The sequence below is a fragment of the Ailuropoda melanoleuca genome, chromosome 4, assembly GCF_002007445.2.
Source record: "Ailuropoda melanoleuca isolate Jingjing chromosome 4, ASM200744v2, whole genome shotgun sequence".
Taxonomy (NCBI): domain Eukaryota; kingdom Metazoa; phylum Chordata; class Mammalia; order Carnivora; family Ursidae; genus Ailuropoda; species Ailuropoda melanoleuca.
In genome coordinates this window covers 20,857,722-20,882,901 of record NC_048221.1, presented here as the reverse complement: position 1 = coordinate 20,882,901, position 25,180 = coordinate 20,857,722, and the positions used below count along the sequence as shown (strand labels likewise).

The following is a 25,180-nucleotide window of genomic DNA, read 5'->3' as shown; positions in this document are numbered from 1 at the left end:
TTTATAACATGAACGATGCTTTGGATTTATTGATTGTTTTTCATCCTCCCAAAAATGAGCAAAGTCCTCACATTAGCAAATGAGAAGTGGCGGGTGGACCCCTGGCAGAATGGAAGAGCCGCGCAGGACAGGACGTGGGCTGTGAATCATTGTCTTTGTGTCCTTATTCAGGCTACGCGGGCCAGGACTTCGATTGGGCCGACTACCTCAAACAGTGTGGTGCTGAAGCTGCTCCCCAGAGGTGCTTTCCTCCGGTGAGAACCCCGCTCCCTCGTCGCCACGCCCTGGGCCTGCCGGGCACTGCTGTGCCTCCCGTTTCCATGTGGCTATCACTCAGTCCTCTCGCTCAACCCAAATGAGCATCTTCCCGAATATAATAAAATGGTCCAAGGAAAAAAGTCATTTACTACGGAAGTTAATTTGTTGCTTTAATTGGTTTTTAAAAGTTTATCAGTTTTTATTTAGTTGAAATCGTGCATTCTCTTTAGCTCGTAATTATTTTTCATTGTTTAAAAATAGGAAAAAATGTTTAAATATTAAGTGGAAGAAATCATTAAACTTATTTAAAAATACTTCTGTGAAAATACTATGTGCATACGGTTTACAACAACAAATAGCAGTAAAAAGCTTACAATGTAAAACAACAGGTCCCTGCCCTATCCCTTTCTGTGGTCTCCCTTTCCAGGAGTGCTCATTCCTGTTGTTCTCACTGTTGTTCTGGTATTTATACTTAAATCATTTTCAAAATCGTACGCTGCTATCTTTCAAGTCACTAATTTTAGACATATCTGTTGGTTGTATGTTATGGTAAATGAGCACTTAGCTATTTTGTATTACCTTTCTCCTCTGTCTTACCCTCCTCCTCTTCCTATTAGAGTTATATTACAGTTGGGTTAAATCTGAATTGAGTATTTATGCTATGATATGCATTCATATATTATTCACAACTGGGCACTGCAATAGTTTATGATTTTCTTTTTTTCATTTGTCCTCAAGTTAATAATTGCCTTGTTTTTCATAGCTTAATTTTTTTTAAGATTTATTTATTTATTTGAGAGAGAGAGAGAGAGAACATGAGCAGGGGGAGGGACAGAAGGGGGGAGAGAGAGAGAATCCTTAAGCAGATTCCCCTCTGAGAACCCTGAGATCAAGAGTCAGACACTTAATCTACTGAGCCATCCAGGTGCCCCTTCATAGCTTAATTTTCTTTGTTTCTATTGCTACTTCTTCCCATACCTTCCAGTAGCTTCTCATAACTGTTTCACAAAGGCAATCACATCAGGAAGTCTGTGATTCCACCCCCCACACCTTTATGAAACTTAGAGTTTATTTGAGGAGTGAGGAGACACTAGTAACATATGCAGAAGTTCCCTTACCTGACTCTCAGATGGAGTATTAGTGGGTTAATTGAAAGTCAGCCTAATCAGGGAATCATCTTTTGACGAAACAGTCTATTTTAACTTAAGATGTATTAATATGCATTCATTTGCTAATCTTCTGGTAAGGCTTTTCCTTTGCGTGTGGATTGTCAGCTGGTTTAACACAGAGTAAACACGCACCCGTCTACCTGTATACTTCTCCGTGCTCTTGGGGTTTCTAGTGCAGTGAGACCTCTGATGCTGTGAAACAGGACGAGTGCAACCCCTTGTCAGTTTGTAATTACTTTTCCTTCCCCATCCTTTCACACTCATCTTGCCCACACCTGTTTCAGCAGCGGTTTTCCAGTGACTCCCGTTGATTATTCTCAGAAGCAGCTATCGTTTTCTGTGGGTGTGTGGTAGAGGAAGGCCGCTTTCTCACTGACAGGAGCCCAGGAAGGCCAAGAAAAGGCTGTGCCACCAGGCACTTATGCAGGTGTCTGAGGTTCCGCCCTGGGCACCTGCTGCTTTGGCCCCATCCGCCGTAAGGGTGGGCCCTGAGCAGGGAGACTATGAAGAGCACAAGCGCCTGGGCCTGAGTCACAGTCCCGTGTTGGGAGCGAATGCCTGCATAGCTGCCCTGGAGCATTTCCTGGAAGTCTCTTTGGTCCAACTAGACCTGTTCGTTTTTTCTAGTTACAGTTATTTCTTTGTATTTTAGGGTAGAAGGTTAAAGTACAGGATATTCCCTAGACACATTCTCTTTTCCTCAAGCCCGCAACCACTTAGATAACCTTGGTGTAGGAACTTTGTCATTTCTAATATTTTTCTTAGAGACATCCCTCTTAGCAACCTCCATTCTCTGTCTCCCCAGACAGGTTGCTTGCTCACCAGGCTTGCCGTGAGATTTTAGTCCTGGGGACTGCCTTTCAGTGTCACCCAGGGATTTGCCTCTCCCCTTTCTTAAGATTTAAGATTCCTGTTTTGTATGTCTAACTGCCTCTCTTTCTTGGTTTATTCCCTTATTTGGTTGGAGCCCATCTCCCACTAGCTTCCTGAAATGAGATGCACGAGGTAAATTTTTATAGACTTGGCATGTTTGAAAATGTCTTCATTCTGTTAACTTGACTGATAGTTTGGCTCAATGTGGAATTTTAGGTCAGAAGTTACTTTACCTGAGCATCTTGGAAACATCATTTAGTTGTTTTCTACCTTCTACCTTCTAGTGAAGCTGTCGAGAAATTGAAACCTGTCCTTATTCTTGGTCTTTCATAGATGATCTGCCTTGTACTCTGTCCCTGGAAGGTTATAGAAGCTTTGCCGCCTCGTTTCCTAGCCGAGCCCCAGTGTGGCCTGTTGGCCCGTCTTCATTCAGGTGCTGGGTTCTCGGCCAGCACGTTCTCTCCAGACATTGTTCCTCTCTGCGCTGGGAAGTGCTCTTGGACCTCTTCTTTGATTTCCTTCCTTGCATTTTCTCTCTTCTCTTCTTCTGGAAGTACTTTTATTTGTATGTTGGCCCTCTGGATCAGACCTCTACTTTTCTTACCTTTTTCTCCTGTTTTCTGTTTCTTAATCTTTTTGCTTTGCTTGATGAAAGATTTCCTAAACTTTATCTTTCAACCCTTCTTTAGAGTTTGTAATTTTTATTATCACATTTTTTTATTTTCCAGAGCTATTTCTGGTCTCTGAATATTTATTTTTAATAGCATACTATTCTTGTTTTAAAGATATGATAGTTTTTATCACTCAGGGGATGTTAACTACCCCTGCCTTTTGGGAAATTTTCTTCTTGCATAAAAAGTTTTCTCCACTTTGCTTGTTTTGTCTGCTCTGGTCCCTAGCCTTCATGTTTTTAGATGTCTGGTAATGCTTGGTGATTTGCTCATATTTAAGAATGGGAGGACTGAAAGGTAAAGCCCTGTGTATGTGGGTGGGACTTGTCAACCTTGAACTTCTTTTTAGGGTGAGATCTGGCTGGCCGTTTGTCGGGGACGCCTAAATCCATATCTTCCTGTGCTGCTTCTTGGGCTTGTCATATGACCACATATTTCCCCGTCTGCCTGGAGGGTAGAGTCAAGGGCTGGACCTCTCAGCATTCCATCTGCAAAACCCTGTTTGGTTTTTTACATGTTTGCTCTCAGCAGCTCCCGTGCCCTCTTGTCTCTGATCTGCTCTGGAGGATAAATCCTCTCATCTTTTGTAGGGGAAGGGATGGGATAATTCCCCGGGGGTCTGGAGTGGAGGAGCCAATGGTCTGACCTAAATGCTTCTTAAATGTTTCCAGCAAATCTTTTCATTTGACTCTTTCTTGTCTGCCCACAGTTGCCTAGTCCGTGGTGCTGTGTGTTCTTAGCCTGCTTCGCTGGAGCTTACATTCTCTCTTCTGTAATCTGCTACGGTAGTTGTAGGTGCTCTTCTGAATTGTAGCTTATAAAATGTTGATATTGTCTCTTGTTACATCTCTCCTAATACGTACAGGTTGTAAAAAACAAAACAAAACAAAACAAAAAACCCAAAACCCAAAAGTAACGCTTTAGTTTTATAGTGTGCTGTCAGAAGAGAGAACTATCAAATATGGTTCAGTTCTCCATTTTGACCCAGAAGTTGCACATTTTTCAAACATACATTTTCCATCATTCATAAGCATTATTTATCCTGACTGCCTTGTATGTTATGCACAGAAGTAGGAACCAGGCAGCTGATTGCGTGATAGGGCCCTTTATGGGAGGAGAAACCTACCAGCGGTGGGTGAGAGCCTGTTGGTTGAGGGCACAGGGCCTTAGGTACTTTGTTATTGAAAACTCCTAATAAATCACCCAGTGAGGTAAGTGTTCTCAAGGTCATCTGACCCATGAAGAAACTGAGGCAAAAAGAGGTTACACAGCTTGACCGAGGGCACACAGGTAGCAATAATGCGGGTATGCCTGAACTCAAAGACCATATACTGCTTCCAGCACCAAGAGAGACAGACATTTTGACTTTGTTTCATTAAGAAACAAAACAAAGCAAAATAAATGTATAGCTTTAAAGTGTGACTCTAGGTTTAAATATTACTTGGACCAGGTCTCTCAGATGAGCACATGAGTTAATACTGAGTATGTGTTTGGATTTGATCGTTTATTTTCCAGTCCATTTCTGAGCATGAATTTAAGGAGAATATGAAGCTTGAGGCAGTGAACCCTCTTCTCCCCGAAGAAGTGTGCGTTGCCACCATTACTGCAGTGAGAGGCTCCTACCTGTGGCTCCAGCTGGAGGGTAAGCACCATGCCCCTGAGAAGCCTTCCTGCGGCTGCTCTCCTGTGCCCTGCCTGCCTACCCCTGGGCTGTGGCTTGTCAGACTGCAACAATTAGCTAAATGGAGGTCTTGCTAAGACACGTGTAATTTGTAGTGCCAGATTCTTCGATAAACACATCTCTTCCTGTCCTTGACTTTCAAATGTTAGGAAACGGATGTAAGGAAAAAGCCTTCCCTGCAGAGTCTCCTGTTTTCTTGAAGGGAAAGTATAAGTCAGATGGCATATGTTTTGATGTAACCAGAATACATGAGCATGAACCTTAACACGTAGCTCATTTAAGAGATAATATTTTGTTTGCCCCTAACCAATAGAACCAAAAAGTATGTAAAATAAAAAAGATGTACTATAAGTAATGTTCAGTGATTGGATGGGTTTGCAGATGGAAAGCATTACGTGAAAACTCAGCACTGCAGTAACTGAACATGGCCTGGGTTTCTTTCTTATTTGGCTACCAAATAAACTTGGTAGCTACTCTTTCCAGTCTGTAGACTTGGCATTTAATGCAGATGTCGGGGATGGTATTGAATCTAGACTTTTACACAACCCCTGCTGAGCAACATCCCTTCCTGAGTTACCTTCACTGGCCTACCTTCTGGCTTGTTGCCAAGTGCCAGAACTAATGTTCTCACTGAGTAGAACTATCACTGTTGCCTTTCGTTTTCCAGTTATTTCATGGAATTGTCTGTATTTGTCAGCCAGCTGAATGATACTGCTGGATGATACTTCTGGTTGCTTATTTGCTGTTCTGTAACTAGGGGTCACCCTGTATGCCCACTACCCATTTTCTTTTTCTTGTCTTTTTTTTTTAAAGATTTTATTTATTTATTTGAGAGAGAGAGAGAGACAGCATGAGGGATGGGGAAGGGCAGAGGGAGAGGAGAGAGGGAGAGAGAATCTCAAGCAGACTCCCTGCTGAGCACAGAGCCCGACATGGGGCTCGGTCCCAGGACCCCGAGATCAAGACCTGAGCTGAAACCAAGAGTCAGATGCTTAACCGACTGAGCCACCCAGGCACCCCCATTTTTGTTTTTGTACAGGTATGCATAGGGGATATTTACTTTTTTTCCTTAATGTTTGTCACATATGAAAAAGTATGACTTCCATGTAAAAGGAACTTGCTCGGGAGATTTTGTATGTGCATTACTGCAACAGAATATTGTCTAGGAAGTAGTTTATGAAGAAGGCAGTTTAATGGTCTAAAACTTTTTTTTAATCTAAACAGGTTCTAAGAAGCCCGTACCTGAATGTATTGTGAGTGTGGAATCCATGGATATATTTCCTTTGGGCTGGTGTGAAACCAATGGCCATCCCCTCAGCGCCCCTCGCCGAGCACGAGGTAGCTGTGTATTTCTGGGCCAAGGGGTTGATCCTTAAATGATCTGTTGTGTGGCTGCTACCAACTAGGATGAATCTGGACATTCCAGAGAAAAACAAAGTGGCGTTCTGGTTGTCTGTTCCTGCACAGGAAGTCACTTATTGCAACAAGCATGGATTATCTTAACGGTTTCTGCGGGTCAGGAATCTGGGTGCTCTGGATCCAAGCCCCTCATGAGCCTGTGGTCAAGGTGTCAGCTAGGACACCAGCCATCTCAAGGCCCACAGTGGGGGAGGATCTGCCCCCAAGTGTACTCATGATTGTCAGCAAGATTCGTTCCTCGCGGCTTTTGGCCTGAGGGCCTCAGTTCCTTGCTGGCTGTTGGTGGGAGGCTGCCCTCAGTTTCTTGCCATGTGGGCCTCTTTGTAGGGGAGCCCACATCAGAGCCAGCCAGGAAGAGAGGAGGAGAGGTTGAGGAAGATGGAAGCCAGAGTGTTTTTATATCCTAACCTTAAAAGTGTCATCCCACCCCACTCTCCTTTAAAAACAGCTTTATTGAAAGATCATTTATGTAACATAAAATTTGATCCTATAGTTCAGTGGTTTTTAGTATATTCATGGAGTTGTGCAACTATCACCCCAGAACGTTTGAAAACATTTGCATTGTCTCAAAAAGAAGCCCCGTACCCCTGGGCAGTCGCCTCTTTACCTCCTGCCCCCCAACCCTAGGCAGCTACTTCTCTCCTTTTTCCTGCTATATAGATTTGCCTGTTCTGGACATTGCCTGTGGAATCATGCAGTATGTGATCTTTTGTGACAGGCTTCCTGTACTCTGCACAGTGTTTTCAGAGTTCGGCCATGTGGTGTGTGTATCAGTACTTCGTTCCTGTGTATTTTTACTGCTATCGCATTGTAGTGAGGGGCCACATTTTCTTTATCCATGTCTCAGTTGGTGGACATTGGGTTGTTTCCATTCCTTAGCGGTTATGAATAATGCTGCTGTAGCACTGGTCTGCAGGTTCTTACATGGACATGTGTTTTCATTTCTCGAGTGTGACTGTGTTTAACACTTTGAGGGATGGCTAGACTGTTTTCCACAGCAGCCGCATCAAGTTCGTCCCCACCAGCACTGTTCGAGGATTCCACTTTCTTCACATTCTCCCGGACACTGGTTATTTTCTGAGTTTTTTGTTGGCTTGCTTGTTTTTTGGGTTTGTTGTTGTTGTTTGTTGGGTGGTTTTTTGTTTGTTTTTTATAATAGCGATGCTGGTGGGTATAGGGTGGTATCTTACTGTGGTCCTGATTTGCATTTTCATAATCATTAGCTGTATTGAGCACTTTTCATATGCTTATTGGATATTGGTATATCTTCTTTCAAGAAATGTCTATTCAAGTCTTTTGCCCATTTTTTTAAAAGTTTTTCTTTATTTGAGAGAGAGAGCACAAGCAAGGGGAGCAACAGGCAGAGGGAGTGGGAGAAGCAGACCCCCGCTGAGCAGGGAGCCTGCCGTGGGGCTCGATCCCAGGACCCTGGGATCATGACCTGAGCCGAAGGCAGACGCTTGAGTGACTGAGCCACCCAGTCACCCCTTTTGCCCATTTTTTAAATTGGGTGTTTTGTTGTTGTTGCTGAGTTATAGGATTTTGTTTTATATTCTAGATATTAATCCCTTCCTTATCAGATATGATTTGCAAATATTTTCTCCTATTGTGTGGGTTGCCTTTTCTCTCGATAGTGTCCTTTGATCCACAGAAGTTTTAAATCTTGATGTAGTTCACTTTATTTTTTCTTTTGTTGCCTCTGCTTTTTGTGTCATATCTAAGAAATTGTTGCCAAATCTGATGTCATGAAGATTTTCCCTTATGTAGTCTTCTAAGAGTTTTATAGTTTTAGCCTTTATGTTTAGGTCTTTTTAAAAATTTTTGTTTATTTATGGGGCACCTGGGTGGCGCAGTCATTAAGCGTCTGCCTTCAGCTCAGGGTGTGATCCCAGCGTTCTGGGATCGAGCCCCACATCAGGCTCCTCTGCTGGGAGCCTGCTTCTTTCTCCCACTCCCCCTGCTTGTGTTTCCCTCTCTCACTGGCTGTCTCTCTCTCTGTCAAATAAATAAATAAAATCTTTAAAAAAAAATTAAAAAATTTTTTATTTAAAAAAATTTTAATTTTTAATTTATTTTTTAAAAGATTTTATTTATTTGACAGAGAGAGAGCACAAGCAGGGGAAGGGGCAGAGGGAGAAGGAGAAGCAGACTCCCCACTGAGCAGGGAGCCCCATGTGGGGCTTGATCACAGGATGCTGGGATCATGACCTGAGCCGAAGACAGATGCTTAACCAACTGAGCCACCCAAGTGTCCCTTTAGGTCTTTTTTTAAAACTTTTTTTTTTAGAGAGAGAGAGACGAGTGGAGGGGCAGAGGGAGAGAGGGAGAGAGAGAATCTCAAGCAGTCTCAACACCCAGCACAGAGCCCAATGTAGGGCTCCATCTTATGACCCTGAGATCATGACCTTAGCTGAAACCAAGAGTCAGATGCTTAACCGACTGAGCCACCCATGTGTCCCTATGTTTAAGTCTTTGATCCATTTGGAGTTAATTTTTGTATATGGTATAAGGTAAGAGTCCAACTTCATTAATGTGGGTAGTCAGTATTTCTCAGCACTATTTGTTGAAAAGGCTGTACTTGCCCCATCGAACGGTCTTGGCATCCTTGCCCAAATCATTTTTTCTTTTGAATATCTTTTCCTGTGTAGAAAATATTCATAGGAGTCAACGGATTTTTAAGGGCCTTGCAAATATTATTTTTGATCTTTGTGTAAAGACTCCTCCTACCCAGAAAATGTGCCTCAGTCTAGATATTCAGATATATCAGCACTTAATTCATAGTACTTACTAGTTAAATATACACATGACTGGGTTTTAAATATGCTAATGTTAGCTTAATATATGAATAACTTTTCCTTTGTGTATTTTTCTTGACGTTTATAGTTTTGTTTTCTTCTTACAGTACACAAACAGAGGAAAATTGCAGTGGTTCAACCAGAAAAACAGTAAGTAATATACTAGTATGTTTGAACAGTTAACACTTGAAAGTTAGAATATCTAGAAAAAGAAATCACTATTTCAGAGAGTATATCTCATGTGTTATTTTCTCAGGTGGAAACATAATTCTTTAATTGAGCTTTTGATAGGTTACATACTTTTCCTTACAGCATATGCATTTTTTAAATGGCATTATATACAAAAGGGTAAAATGCCTTGTCAAGATGTTCCCACCAGTTGAGTTTTCTTTGGCTTTTAGAGCCTGAAAGCATTTGCATAAGAGAGGAAATAGAATCTCTGTACTCTTATTTGTTAAGGAAGAGCAAAAATTATAAATTAGGATGGGATGGGATTTGTCACAAATGAAAAAAAACCTTGAGGTGGAAGGTAGTGGCTCTAAGAGAAAAGGTGCACTCAGGGTGCCTTTTTGTTCCATTGGGAAACCCCTTGTAGCATACCTTCATACACAGCTTTTGAGAAGCAATTAACTAGCAATGCCTTAAAAATATATGTACATGTGTGTTTCTAAACACTGGGTTTTCAATTCAAGATTAGTTTGTACAAGCTGCCATAACAAAACACTACTGACTGTGTGGCTCAAACAACAGAAATTTATTTTCTCCCAGTTCTGCAGGCTGGGAAGTCCAAGGTCAAAGTGCCAGCTCAATTTGGTTCCTGGCCGGGCTCTCTTCCTGCAGACTGCCAGCTTCTCCTGCGTCCTCACATGGTAGGGCCAGCTGGAAGGGAGAGCCAGCCATCTTAGATCAGAGTCACACCTTTATTTACCTCGTAAGAGCTCTGTCTCCAGACACAGTCACAGTGGGGCTTCAGTGAATGAATTTTAAGGGATCACAATTCAGTCTCTAGCAAATTCTGCGTAAGTTATGGCTGCTTCTGTGGCTGTGTGAGTAATAAAGCTGACAGCAGAAGTGGAGAGAGAGGCCACGGAATTCTGTTCCAGGTAGAGAAGTGAGATAGCAGTGTCAACAATCTGGCCTTGGATTTCTCCTTGACTTAGTTGTCGAGACGGAGTCAAAGTTTTAGTCAAGAAGTATTCTAAAAAAAGATAAGTTAGCCTTTTTCATTGATTGCTGCATATGGAATAATTCTCTGATTTTTAAAACATAATTTGTCTTTAATTTTAAACCGATAGAATAAAACAGACCCTTATAAGAAATGTTTTTGTTCTTTGACTATTGAAAAAGATGAAAAATTTACTTTGGGTTTGAGAATCCCAGAAGGAATTCTATAATTTGTTGCTCACATGAATGAAAGAAAGTTGATTTGAATATGAAGTATTACAGCACTGTCTACAGACTGTTGGCTCATTAAACCATGTACATAGTTTTAGAAACAATTGTTAAAAAAAAAAAAAGTATGATCAGGGAGGCACCTTCTGTTATACAGTTTGCAATCTGCCACGTTTGCCTTCTTAGATTTGAAGGAAACTAGCCTTCACACTTTGCTGACCTTAAGGATTGTCTTACCATTTTGTTGTGTTATCTTGACCCAGAATACCATCCTCCAGGACTGTCCATGAGGGCCTGAAGAATCAGGAGCTGAACTCCGCAGACTCAGGTATAACTAAGTGTATGCAATCTTCAGTCTCTTTTAACGGACTGTATCTTAAGCAATACATTTGATTTATAGGCTGTAGCTTCACAGAGGGGTCTCTTAATGGTGACTTTAAAGACTTTTATTGTCTAAGATGTTTTTATTTTTTTTTATTTTTATTTTTTTTTAAAGATTTTATTTATTTATTTGACAGAGACAGCCAGTGAGAGAGGGAACACAAGCAGGGGGAGTGGGAGAGGAAGAAGCAGGCTCATAGCGGAAGAGCCTGACATGGGGCTCGATCCCATAACGCCGGGATCACGCCCTGAGCCGAAGGCAGACGCTTAACCGCTGTGCCACCCAGGCGCCCCCTAAGATGTTTTTAGTTTAATAATTATGTCTAGGGTGATATTTCTGTCCATTTATAATTATAACTATTCTCTCCTGGTCGCTTGTTGGGTGCCAAGGGCTCTGGAGGGGTCAATATTCTCATCCCTGAGTTTAGATGAAGAACCAGGGGCTTTCCAGGCAGTACACTTTCTTTTTTTATTTTTTAAAAGATTTTATTTATTTATTCGACAGAGATAGAGACAACCAGCGAGAGAGGGAACACAAGCAGGGGGAGTGGGAGAGGAAGAAGCAGGCTCATAGCAGAGGAGCCTGATGTGGGGCTCGATCCCAGAACGCCGGGATCACACCCTGAGCCGAACGCAGACGCTTAACCGCTGTGCCACCCAGGCGACCCCCCAGGCAGTACACTTTCTTAAGCTGGGTGGTTGAGAGGTGGATGTTTACTGTTCTTTAAACACTTCGTGATATACACATTATGTGTACATATTTCACAATTTAAAAAATAAAGCATTGGAAAAACAGATTGTCCCAGAGGCAATGCCTGATGAATGAAGGGAGAATCATTGCTGGAGGCCAGAGCCTTTTGTCGGGAGGTCTCTCCCTGGAACTAGTCCTGGCTCCGCCTTCTCTGCTTGTATGCTTAGCATCTTGACTGTGTGTATTGTAGCACAGATTATGCATTTGGATGGCATTTAGTAAATGCCTAGAAAAGAAGAATCAAAGCTCAGAGAGGCCACACAGCTTTATGAATAGATGGGTCAAAAATGTAACTCAGCTCTTTCTCAAGTTCAAAACTCATACTTTTGTCTTTTCTACTCAATGCCTTCTCATTTAGTACTTATAGATGGAGGATCAAGGCCTTTTCAAAAAAGTTATTACTTTTATTATAATAACCAGTTTGCTATACTTGTTTACGTTTATTTCCTCATAGCTCTTTATAAAACTTATCCCTGTGTGTAACAGGCTTGATGGCAGTGGCACTATTGTTTTATTCATGATATTAAAGGGAAGGTATTTAAACTTTCTCTATTCAATAGGTGATCGGCATGTAACTGCTAAAGAGTTCCCTTCCATTTCTAGTTTTCTGGGAACCTTGGTCATAAACACATGTTCACTTTGACAAAATAATTTTTCCTTAGCATTGGATGATCATATGATTTTTCTGTCTAAGCTTATTATTGTGGTGAATCTCAGTGATAGATTTATTTTCTAATGTTGACTCATCCTTACATTGCTAGGATAACTCTTACTTGACCATAATGGTATCTTTTGAGTACCCAGCAGAATAGCGTTATTAGTAAATATCTTTTTTAAAATTACCCATTTTTTAATTGATAATTGACATGTAATATTGTATTAGTTTCAGATATACAACATAGTGATTTGATATTTGTATATATTGCATAATGGCCACCATAGTAAGTCTGGTTAACATCCATCACCACAGTTATAAATTTTTTTTCTTGTGATGAGAACTCTTAAGGCCTATTCTCTTAGCAGTGTTCAGATGTACAGTACGGTAATATTACTACTACCCTCACCATGCTGCACATTACATCCCCACGACTTATTCATAACTGGAGGTTTGTACCTTTTGACCACCTTCACCCATTTTGCCCACTCCCTACCCCTGCCTCCATCAGCCTCAGTATCTAAGAGTTGGAGTCTTACTGTTGTGTTTAAATCTCACGTCTAAGTGAGGTCATATGATATTTGTCTTTCTCTGTCTGATTTATTTCACTTAGTGAGTGAACTCAGGGTCTGTTCATGGTGTCACAGATGACAGGATTTCTTTTTCTTAAATGGCTGAGTAGTATTCCATTCTTTATCCAACTGTCTATCCATGGACACTCAGGTTGCTTCCATATCTTGACTGTTATAAATAACGCTGCAATGAACATGGTGGGGGTGGGGGCAGATAGCTTTTCAAGTTAGTATTTTTGTTTCCTTCAGATAAATTCCACTGAAGTGGAATTACTGGATCACAAGATAGTTCTCATTTTAACTTTATGAGGAACCTCCATGCTGTTCTTCAGAGTGGCTGCACCAGCTTGCAGTAACAGTGTACTCTTTTCTCTGCCTCTTTGTCAACACTTGTTATTTCTCGTCTTTTTGATAATAGCCATTCTTTTTTTTTTAAAGATTTTTATTTATTTATTTGACAGAGAGAGAGACAGCGAAAGGGAACAAGGCAGGGGGAGGGGGAGAGGAAGAAGCAGGCTCCCAGAAGAGGAGCCTGATGTGGGGATGGATCCCAGGACTCTGGGATCACGCCCTGAGCCGAAAGCAGACGCTTAATGACTGAGCCACCCAGGAGCCCCCGATAATAGCCATTCTAACAGGTGTGAGGTGATAGCTCATTGTGGTTTTGATTTGGTATCAAAAGGTAAGGTAAATTAAAAAAAAAAAAGGCAACTCTAATTTTGATGTATTACTGGCTATTCTAATGCCTACTAGAACTATAGAATTAAGACATTTCTCAAGTGATCTCAGCCATTTTCTTTTTGGTTTGTGCTTTGTCATAATTCTGGTTACCTTGAAAACAGTCTGAGAGTGATATTTGCATGTAGGAGTGTCCCTGGGGAGTGCTTTTTGGGAACAGCTGCAGGGGCGGGGGGCAGGATTGGGCAGAGGGAGAAGTTGAGTTGCAGAGTTTCTTCCAGCCTACAAGGGAGCCTTTTAGCTGGTGTGGCCACTCAGAGTCATCCCTAGTTGAGGCATAGTGGCTACACCTTTGTACTCCCTCTTTGGTCAGTTATTAGAAGTGGGCTGCAGCTCCCTGTCTACTCACAAAGGGTGGGACCTTGGGCAAGGTGTCTGTCTCCTAGTGAGAGGGTAGGCTGAGGCTAATTCCAGGGTGACGTACAGCTGAGAGCTGTAAGCTGCCCATACTGCCAGCAGTGGCAGGGAGCATACAGGCCTAAATCCTGAGGAGGGGGATCTGGGTGGCAGAGTTCAGATGGAGAAGTGGGTGCAGACATGCCAACGTCTGCGCTGAGACTGCATTCTTAGTTCCAGAGTGAACATTCTGTGCTTCAGGATCCTATCAGCGGGGGGAAGCGCACACATTCCCTTTCCCAAAACAGCGTCCATCAGCAGGGCTTCTCTCTGCTTTAGTGTCTTTGAATTTTGTATATTTATTAGTAGAGTTGCCAACTACGATGAGGGAATAAAAAAACATTACATTGAAGTATAGCATTCACACAGAAAAAGAGTTGAAGAGGGGGGTCTCTGTGCCCACGGTACTTAAAGAACTTAGAGATGTGTTCATAGCATACTTTCAGCCTTCAGAGGAATCCCAGATGTGGGAGGGTGCTTACCTCATAGAGCAATGCTGACATGCTAGTTTGGTGGTTTTAAGGGGACAAACTGTAGTTCTGGAAAATATTCATCATCACTGCCTAGAAGCATTCCAGAATAGATTATTGAATAGTTGACCATCAAGAATCATCATGGTTTCTCATGGGGCTCCTGGGCGCTCAGTCGGTTAAGGTCTGACTCTTGATTTTGGCTCAGATCATGAGATCAAGCCCCATATGGGGCTCTGCACTGAGCGGGGAGTGTGTTTAAGATTCTCTCTCTCCCTCTTCCTCTGCCCCTCCCCCTGCTTGTGTATGCGCACACATGCTCTCTCTCTTTTAAAAAACAAGAATCACCATGGGTTCTTTTTTTTTTTAATTCATTTTTTAAGAATTGTTTTCTTTTTAGAGATTTTATTTGAGAGAGCGAGCGCACGTGCACTAGCTGGGGGAGGGGCAGAGAGAATCTCAAGCAGATGGCGCTGAGTGCGGAGCAACCCCGAGATCATGACCTGAGCCAAAATTGTGAGCCCAATGCTCAACCGACGGAGCCACTGAAGGCGCCCCATCGTCATGCGTTCTTAAAGTCAATCTTTTACTTCCTTTATTGAGAGAAGTGTGGGACTCTGAAACAGTGTCGCATTAACCCTGAAGTCAGTCTACATGCCATTCAGGCTGTTGTTTGATTTGGGCAGAGTGATGAGCGCTATAATAAAGTTGCTGTAAGTCTAAGGTGTTTCAAGGGTACTCTCAGGCAACGTGTTAAGCTTCAAAATATGTAATTTATAACTTTATATAATGGTGGATATGCTTGCCACCCCTACACCCCCTAGTAATCCAACTTTGGAAACACAGAGTGGAAAATGACTGTTCTGAATATTTGTTTCTCTTTGTTTCCCAGTTATGATTAATGGAAAATACTGCTGTCCAAAGATATATTTCAACCACCGTTGCTTCTCAGGGCCATATCTTAACAAAGGAAGAATCGCTGAGCTGCCTCAGTGTGTAGGACCTGGGAACTGTGTTCTGGTCCTCAGAGAGGTAAGGTTCTTGCCCAGGGCAAAAGAACGTGGAAATTTCACAGCAGTCTCATATACTCCTGCATACAAGGATCTGCATGCCATACATGTGACAATGCTAGGTTTTATCAGAAATGACTCACTTTTCTCCTGTATTGTTCAATGGACCACACACGTCATTACTTTTGCTCCTTAGGGAGCAGCCACCTCGGCAGTTCTTCACATAGCATGCTCCCCTCTGCTAGTGTAGAAAGGGCTTTTGTCAAAGGCTGCTGAGCACGGTGCGGGGATGCGTGGGAGCGTAGTTGAGGAGTCAGAGGCTGTGCAGCGCTCGTGGGGGCCGTGATGAAGCTGCACACCTGCGGGCTTGCCCGGCTGCCCGGCCAGGCTGCCATGTACTGTACATACCGGATGTGAGCACTGCTGGGGCTTTCGGTCCATGCGGTGGCGATGGAGGGTCTGGGGAGGCCGAGCTTCTGTGTCTGCCATGACTGGCAAAGGATTTAGAAGCATATGCAGAGTAATTTTTAATTCATGGTGCCTATTTCTTCCTGAACATAATGTTTTGAATGTCTAAGAGGGTCTGATTATTGTCTTAGCTGCCACTTTGGTCAGTGGTCATATCTTGAATATTAACATTTTGTTAATATTTGTTAATGAATATGACTAGAATTAATCTCCTAAATGACATTCTGGGGGATGACAAGATTCTAATGGTTTGCTTTTCTCATTCCCAACCCATATTTCTGCTTTAAAAATGGAGCGCAGGTCCTCACTTTACTTATCAATGCAGCCTATAAACCCAGTCGTGTCCTTCGGGAGCTGCAGCTAGACAAAGACTCCGTGTGGCATGGATGTGGGGAGGTACTAAAAGCCAAGTGAGTAGCCTCCTCTGCCCTTTATTCTTACCTGTCTGACAGGCCACAGAGCCCACTCTTCATGCATCATGTTAGAATTGTTATGTCCTCTCTGTCAGTTCTTCTTTAGCTACTTGGGGTGAAGGACCAGATTGGTTTTCTTTTGTAAGTTTCCATCCTGTTGTGGGCCAGTACTGTTATAAAATATGGTAAACATGAGTTTTAAGAAGTATGAAAATTACAAGACATAAAATGCAAGAATAATTTATTTTTAGATTTAAGAGACATAAAATTACCTTTGCAAATTTACTGTGAAAGTTCATACACACTTACTCTTGTTTTCTGATCCTGTCAGTGTGACCAATGGCAGGTTAACCTGGTCCATGACCACACTCTGAGGATCACTGCCTGGGGTAAAGGAAAGCCTTAGTGCAAATCACTTTTCTTTTAGTAGCTAGTGTAAAGTTCCTATTTGGAAACCTTAAACTGAGGAACCAGAAAGCAAGAGCCTCATTTGCTAATATGAAAACCTTGACGTTTATCTCTCATAGCTTAGGTGATAAATTTGATTTAAGTACAATGTACATGAACTCATTATTTTTAGAATCCTCAAACTGTAAAGGACATAGACTATTCTGAGAAGCCAAGATAACTTTTCAGATCTGTGAATGCACTTGATTTTCTCTGGGTAATCACTAGCCCAGTAAACTTCGTCTCTGGCATCTTCCACGGCAGATACAAAGGAAAGAGTTACCGGGCTACTGTTGAGGTAGTGAAGACGGCGGATCGCGTGACTGAGTTCTGCCGGCAAACTTGCATCAAACTGGAGTGCTGTCCTAATCTCTTCGGCCCAAGGATGGTTCTGGACAAGTGTTCTGAGAACTGCTCTGTGCTTACAAAGACCAAATACAGTGAGTCCAGTTTTTCAAATTTGTTAACTATGACAGCTGGCCACACTTCATATCTTGGAATGTGTTTATTTTGCAGACATTCACCTATAGCACAAGTATACAAACTGTTCCTGTAAAGGACCAGATAATGAATATGTTAGGCTGTCGGTCATATGATCTCTGCTGCATATTCTTCTCTGTTTTGTTTTATTTTCACTTTTAAAGATGTAAAAGCCATTTTTAGCTTGAGGCCCATACCAAAACAGGCCATGGGCCAGATTTGGCCCACAGGCCCATTTGCTAACTTTCACATATAGTATGTGTATAAATTAACTATTGCATCTGATGGGATATGTGATTCATTCATACAGTCTGCAAGTGTTTATTATGTGTCCACTGTGTGCCATCACTGTTCTAGCACCAGGATGCTGCAGTAAAGAAAAACACATTCCTGTGCTCATTGAGTTTACAGTTTAATGTGGGAGACTGATAATAAGTGAGCAAATAGAGACAGGTAATATGGTGAAAAGTGAGGCAAGATAAGCAAGCAAAGGAGGGGAATAAGAAAGGCTGGGGGGGGGTGCTGTTCAGAGGTGGTTAGGAAAGTCTTCCTGCCAGGTAACAACCTGAAGGAAGCAAGAGAGCCAGCTGTGCAGACACCATGGTGAGAGTGTTCTGGGCGGGGGGCAGCAAGAGCACAGACAGGAGCAGGAGCTTGCTTTGTGTCTGCAAGGAGCAGCAAAGAAGCCACGGTGGTTGGGAGGCATCAATAGTAGGAGAGGGGGGTAGTTGCGGGCCTCACTCAGAACTGTCACAACAACACCTGTTCCCTCTCATTGCTTATCTTCTCCCATGTGAAACTGCACACACTCACACGTCATACAAGAAGAAATTTCCAGTTTGGAGCCTTGTTAAGGCATTGTTGCCCAAAGACAAAATTCTGATCCCTCCTTTCCTTAAATTTTACAAGCCCTGATGACACTTGGGAGAATTAATACAGAGGTAGATTTTACCTTGTTAAATTTGAAGACTTCTTTTAGGGATCTGTAATCCTGCTCCTCTTAAACTTTATCATGCGTGCACATCAGCTGAAGAACTTGTTAAAAACAAGGTTCTGATTCATCAGGTCTGTGGGTATCTGGGGTCTAAATGTGTCTGCTTTTCCAGCAAGCTCCCAGACACTGTTGATGCTGCTGATCTGAGGTCATTTAGCATGATGAGCTTGCTAATCAGTGTTAGAAGCACAAAATCTTCGAAGAGTCTAACCTTGCAATTCCTATTTATATTTGTTGGATTGTAAACTTCTTAAAGGCAAGGATTGGTGTTAGCTTATAGTGTCAGATCCAGCACTTAGTTTAGCAAATTGCAAGTATTAGTACCTAAGTGAAGTATACTCTAAATATGTGTATATCACTTTGAGCCTATGGAGGATATGCATATTTTATTAGCTTTTTGTCTAAATTTATTTTTCACAATGATATAAGCCTAGACTTTAGGAGAGAGTCTTTGTAATTTTTCCCAGTTAGTGATTTGAGTGATATCAAATGGATTTATATCCTGTAGAATTCATTTTTTTGCCAAAAAAATTACATTATATTTTGTTTTTACAGTAACATATAACTGTGCATATGTTTAGAGCTAGAATATATATGGTTCATTTTTGGAATTGTCTTTAGATTCTAAACTTTATATGAAAGTGCACAGGATCTAGAATAGCCCAAACAATCCTCAAAAAGACGAATAGAGTTGGAGACTTTACTTGTCTGCCTTCGAGTTCTACCATAAAGGTAGAGTAATCAGTAGTGGGCGGGTGGAATAGTCACACAGAATGATGGGACAGGACAGACGGGCCGGAAATAGACCCAAATTTATGTGGTTAAATTATTTTCAGCAAAGATAAAAAAAACTTACCAGGGAAAGGAAGTTTTTTCAACAAATGGCACTGGTACAATTGGCTTTCCAAATCAAAAAAACGAAAACAAAACTCCTTGGCTCCTACCTCACTATATATGAAAATTAATTTAAGGTGTTTCATAAGCCTGGGTAAAAGCTAAAACTATAAAGCTCCTAGAAGACAACAAGAAGGGTATCCTCAAGTCTCAGGGTAAGCAAAGATTTCTTAGGACACAGAATGCACTAACATAAAGGAAAAAATCACCAAAATTAAAAACTTCTCAGAGAATTTCTTTCCAGGAAGAAGTAAAATACCCCCACAACTCCGTAATAAGAGAAATCTGGAAGCTAGAGAAAGCTGATAGTTGTATAAAACATTGTGAATATGCTAAATACCACTGAATTGTGCATTTGAAAACAGTTGTTAAATGTATGTTATGTGACTTTTACCTCAATTTTTAAAAATTTAAAAACAAAAAGAGAAAATGTTCCAGAATTAAATAGAGGTGATTGTTGCAAACATACTGAATATACTAAAAATCACTGGATATGTACACTAAAATGATGGATTTTATATTGTGAATTATATCTCAATAAAAATGAAAGAAGTAGAAAGAGAAAACCATTTTAAAAATGAACAAAAGACTTGAATAGGTGCTTCACAAAAAAGACACATACGTGGCCAATAAGCACATGAAAACATGCTCAATATCATTAGTCATCAGGGAAATGCAAATCTAAACTATAATGAGAAATGACTACACATCCACCACATTGGCTAAAATGAAAAAGGTGGACAGCCCCACAAGTTGGCAAAGGCGTAGACAACGATCTCTTACACACTGCTGGTGGGAGTGCCAGATTATGCAACCCTTTAAGAAAACGCTTTGGTAGTTTCTTTAAAAGTTAATCCTAAATCTACCATATGATCCAGCAATTTCATCCCTAGGTATTTACCCAAGGAAAATGAAAGTATGCCCCCTAAAAGCCTTGGACAAGAATGTTCATTGCCGAATAGTAACAGCCAAAACCAGGGAACAGCCCAGGTGCCTGTCAACAGGAGAAGAGTTAAACTAGTGTATCCTATACAATGAAATGCTGTTCATCAGTAGAAGGGAATGAAGTATTCACACACAGCAGCATAGGTGAAACTCAGAAACTTTCTGCTGAGTGCAAGAAATCTTGTTCAAAAAGCATCTGCCGAATGTCCATAGATGAGCCAAAACTAATCTGTACCGATGGAGACTGCAGTACAGTTGTGGTGGCTTCTGATGAGGGGGACTGACTGGGAAGGGACCCTGAGAACTTTCTAGGTTGGTGGAGACGTTCTCTATCTTGACAGAGGGAAGGTTATTCAGGTTTATGCATTTGTCAGTACTAACTATACTGTACATTTAAGATCCGGACAGTTAAGATTATTCCATGATAGGAAATTTAAGCCTTAATCAAATACAGTGTACCTGTTTTCATGCTGTGCTAGTAGAATCTCTCGTGATGTGAGGTGGACAGAAATCACGAAGCGACTTCATTTTTCTGTGTCCTTCACATTTAGCCCACTATTATGGAAAGAAGAAAAATAAAAGAATTGGGAGGCCACCTGGTGGGCATAGCAACTTAGCATGTGCCCTGAAAAAAGCCAGTAAGAGGAGGAAGAGGCGGAAAAATGTCTTTGTCCATAAGAAGAAGCGCTCCTCTGCATCTGTTGATAACAGCCCAGCGGGCTCACCCCAGGTACGAGATCTGGGAGGTGCCTGTCCTGCCCAGAAGCCGGGAGACCCCTGCCTGCAGGCCTTTCTAATTCAGACCCCTGCCCAGTAGAAGGTGATTTTGTGGCCCAGGAGCTGGTTTGTCATGGATTTCAGTTAGACTTTTCTCTCTGTTTCCTCTAGGGAAGTGGGGGTGAAGATGAGGATGACCCAGATGAAGGGGATGACGATTCCCTGAGTGAGGGCAGTACATCGGAGCAACAGGACGAGCTACAGGAAGAGTCAGAAATGTCAGAAAAAAAGTCGTGCTCTTCCTCTCCCACCCAAAGTGAGATCTCTACATCACTGCCTCCAGACAGACAACGGAGAAAAAGAGAGCTTCGCACTTTTTCATTTTCTGATGATGAGAATAAACCACCTTCGCCAAAGGTACCCATTTTTAAAATACAGTGCCTTTTATTGCTCTCTTCTAGAATGTCTCTCTGAAGTCTGATTGTTAGTGATGTGGGCATTCCATTTATTTCAGTACAGGCTTCAGTTGAATTTCCCGGGTCTCTCTCAACAGAATTGCAAATTCAGTGATTTACTGGCGTTGCAAGGATTATTTGGAGATCAGCTACCTATCAGAAAGAAGGTCTCTCTGAGTAGCTGCTTACTTTAGGTTAAACTAGCAATAAAATAAGTTATTTATCCTTTTGATTGTGGTGAAGCTATTTTGTTTGCTATATTTTATATATCCATATATGTGCAGTACATAACATCCACACTGTAAGAGTGGCAGTCACGTCACTGTTTTAAAACTGGGCTGCATTTGAAATATATTGCCTGAACTGAAGCCGTGAATGGTTTCTCCTGATGACTTAGTGAAGCCTTCTTTCTTCCGAAGTAGCGTCCCGCTCCTGCAGCACCCCACACCAGACAGCGAGTCGAAATAGACTAGGGAACAAATGGGAGGTTTAAAAACCATTTTTCTCTGTCAAATTGTCCACATTATTTGTGCTGGAACTTTGAGATAAATTCTTCCCCATTGATATTTCTTATTATAAAAGACAAACATTTCCTGAGTACCTAGTGTGTGTGGACCTCGGCCATCTTTGCTGGGAGAAATCATGCCGTAAAACCCCCTTAAATCCTGCCTTAAAGGGTTATGAATTTATATAGAGAGACTTTTTTAGAATAAAATAGCTCTGACACCATTTGGTTTGCTTTGTTGCGGGCAATGTAGGAAATAAGGATTGAAGTTTCCGAGAGGCTCCACCTGGACAGTAACCCCCTCAAGTGGAGTGTGGCGGACGTTGTCCGGTTCATCAGATCCACCGACTGTGCTCCGCTAGCGAGAATATTTCTAGACCAGGTAATTACAGAGACCTGTGAGTTTTAGTAACTTGTCTCTTTAGCGAAGGACAATGGGTGTAATAGCAATTTATTTACAAGTCTGAAGAAAAATAGTTCTATTCAAAAGAAAAGAAATGTAGCCCCCCTTTTAGGTGTCGTAGCAGGATTGTAAGAGGTCATGATCCGACTCCCCCCACAGTTGAGGCGGATGGTCACTGTGTTGCCATTTTTCCCAAGACTTTGTTTCCATCTCCCAAATATTCAAATGGCTTAAAATCAAGCATGCAGTTCTTAATTGTGCTCTTCTTTTCCAAAATAATGATTTGCTTGTTTTTAAGAATAATTAACATCTGTAGTATGTTAGACTCTAAAGTGGTGATCAGTTTTAAGGCAAGTTTTCTGAAACAAATAGTCTGTGGCCTTAAACAAATATCAATTTTTTTTTTTTGACAATTGGGGAGATTCTAAACTGAACATCTTTGAAGAGCTGAACAGGCTTTTTTTTTTTTTTTCCAAGATTTTATTTATTTATTTGACAAAGAGAGACAGCGAGAGAGGGAACACAAGTGGGGGGAGTGTGAGAGGGAGACGCAGGCTTCCTGCTGAGCAGGGAGCCTGATGTGGGGCTCCATCCCAGGACCCTGGGATCATGACCTGAGCCGAAGGTACACCCTTAACGGCTGAGCCACCCAGGCGCCCCTGAACAGGCTTTTATGAATGTTACAGAGTAGGAAGACATTGACGTTTAGAGTTAATATTTTATTTCAGATTTAAAAAGCATCCTTTATTTATTTTTTTTCAAGATTTTACTTATTTATTTGACAGAGAGAGACACAGCGAGACAGAGAACACCAGCAGGGGGAGTGGGAGAGGGAGAAGCAGGCTCCCAGCAGAACAGGGAGCTCTAAGAGGAGCTCAGTCCCAGGACCCTGGGATCATTCCCTGAGCCGAAGGCAGATGCTTAATGACTGAGCCACCCAGGCACCCCTAAAAATCATCCTTTAAAAAGTGGTTTCTTTTGTCACTTTCAGTAGCCAGTTACAAAGCTAGTTCATTCACTGAATTTCTGCAGAGCAGAAAGGGTAGAATGGATTCTTATCCTTGGTAAAAATTTTTCCTAAATTCTGGAGATTCATTAGCATGGAGGACTGCAGGGGGCACTTGGAAGAAACTGTGTGCCACTTATGTAAAGGGGGAAAGTAAGGAAAGGAAAGCACAGGGACTTTGACACAAGCCAAAGGGAACGGGGGTTGTGTGGACTGAGCTGCCATCCATGTGCACATCATAGATAATGTGTGTTTTATGCTTTAACAGGAAATTGACGGGCAGGCCCTGTTGCTCCTTACCCTTCCCACTGTTCAAGAGTGCATGGACTTAAAATTGGGCCCCGCCATCAAACTCTGCCACCACATAGAGAGGATCAAGTTTGCTTTCTATGAGCAGTTTGCCAACTGAGAAGGACAACCACAGTGAGCTATGTGTCTGTGAGGCTCAAATGCCGCAAATCCTCACTGCCCTGCAGGTGGAGCTGAATCAGCCCTGGGGCTCTGGGCCCTGCAGGGGCGGCTTGCTCTCTTTGCACTTTCAGGGAAGGAGGACCCACGCTGAGGAAGCAGAAACTGCACAGAAGTGGCTCTCCTGCCGGTGGAACTGTGGGCATCTCTCGGTCAGCAGATTGCAGTTTTAACGAAAGAAGGGCTGTGAAGAGAAGACTCCTGTGAGAAGACTAAGCATTTCCAGCGGTGCGGCCTGAAAACGAAGAGCAGTCTCGGCTGCCGGAGAGCACCCTTGTGGTGGTCGTCTTTTTGTTCTGTTCCTTCCCATTGTAGATTGAACTCTGTTCTCTGCTTTCCCTTTCTTGGAAAGAGAGGACATAGCTTTAAGTCAGCACTGATTTGGGACCGTGCCTAAGGCACATCAGTGCTTCATTGTCATTGTGTTTTTAAGCTTTTTTAAATTAAAACAGTTCATTTTGGGGATGATTACATGGCTCTAGGGTTTTGAATGTACAGTCACACTTTGATCCATTTTAAAATCTATTCTTAGGAGTTCCTTTGTTTACTACCTCTGTTGATGATTGAGCTTACAGCCATGTATAAGGTTTTTTGTATGATGCCATTTTTAAGCTACATGAACACTAAAACTATGACAGAAGCTGGAGGGGAAACAAACACAAAAACAAAAAACAGTTTGCTTTCTTCAAAATATCATGTGAGCACTTACACCAGTTCCTGGCCTGATCTGAGAACCTCGCTGTCATTGGTTCCCGTCTGGACCCAGCATGGGCTCCCTGTTTTAGGTGGTCTCTCAAAGACTATGGGTATTTCTGTTTAGTTGCTCTCTCCCCATCAGTCTTCAGAGGGACTTCAGTGGCTCTTATTTTATTTACTTTCCTCTGCAGTTGTCTGTTTCATTTCAAGAGTCCTCACTTTGGGTGAAAATTAGTCGGTGGTCCTTGGACCCACAGGAAAACCCATTTCCCCTTCTTTCTCAGTGTCTCCAGGCGGAGAGAGTAGAAGCACAACAGAGAAAACATTTTGGGGGTGATGCAGAGCACGGAGTTTCTGTGACAGTGCGTCCTCGTGTCCTCAGTGGCTGCATAAGGATTGAGAGGTGGTTAAGGATTCTGGAAACCTCTTGGCCTAGTCACATTCACATGTCCTCTTGGTGAAACCTTTAAAGTGAATGTAATCTACAGTCTGAGGATTCCCACTCAACAGCTCAACAACTTGGTTTGCTTTTAGGTGTTTCTTTTGGCCCAGCTCAGGTTAACATGAAACTACAGGCAAATTTTCACTTAGGATTGCACTGCTAGCTACTAGAGAACAGTAGCATTTGCTGTGCTGTTCCAGCCGGGAGGAATGAGGAAAGATGCACGCGTAGATTGCTTCCTTTAAATGGTTTGCATTGCTGAGTGTTTGGGTTTTTGGTTTTTGGTTTTGTTTTTTGTTTTTAATTATCCTAGTTACCTGCAAATTTATAACTTAATTATTCATCGTCAGGATTTGAAAATGCTTTAAAACTACAAACTTGGTGACTTCTAAACAGCTATACAAATATAAGGTGGTAGTATTACAAATTTAAACCGATTGTAGATTTTTCCCTCTTATCCCCCTCTCCTGCTCCCACCAGTTTATGGACCTTGGCAGACATTCTGTGGTCTGCAGCCTCTCTTCATTGGATTATTTATGAACCACCTTAACTCAAGCGCTCCAACCAAACCGTATATTAAAGCATCAATTCTTTGCTTAGGTTACTACCAGATAGA

General features: G+C 42.0%; 1 protein-coding gene across 4 annotated transcripts in view; it reads left to right on the top strand.

The window, feature by feature from the left end:
* Positions 1-25,180, top strand: part of SFMBT1 (Scm like with four mbt domains 1) — a 117,416-nt gene extending 92,236 nt beyond the window's left edge. For all 4 annotated transcript variants that reach the window (XM_034658467.1, XM_034658466.1, XM_034658465.1 and 1 more), the window contains 12 exons: positions 172-254; positions 4,487-4,613; positions 5,877-5,990; positions 8,974-9,016; positions 10,522-10,586; positions 15,114-15,253; positions 16,000-16,109; positions 16,824-16,999; positions 20,424-20,602; positions 20,761-21,006; positions 21,803-21,931; positions 23,227-25,180. In XM_034658467.1, coding sequence (XP_034514358.1) covers positions 172-254; positions 4,487-4,613; positions 5,877-5,990; positions 8,974-9,016; positions 10,522-10,586; positions 15,114-15,253; positions 16,000-16,109; positions 16,824-16,999; positions 20,424-20,602; positions 20,761-21,006; positions 21,803-21,931; positions 23,227-23,367 — 1,553 coding nt within the window. In that variant the 3' untranslated portion in view covers positions 23,368-25,180. The remainder of the gene's footprint in view (positions 1-171; positions 255-4,486; positions 4,614-5,876; positions 5,991-8,973; positions 9,017-10,521; positions 10,587-15,113; positions 15,254-15,999; positions 16,110-16,823; positions 17,000-20,423; positions 20,603-20,760; positions 21,007-21,802; positions 21,932-23,226) is intronic.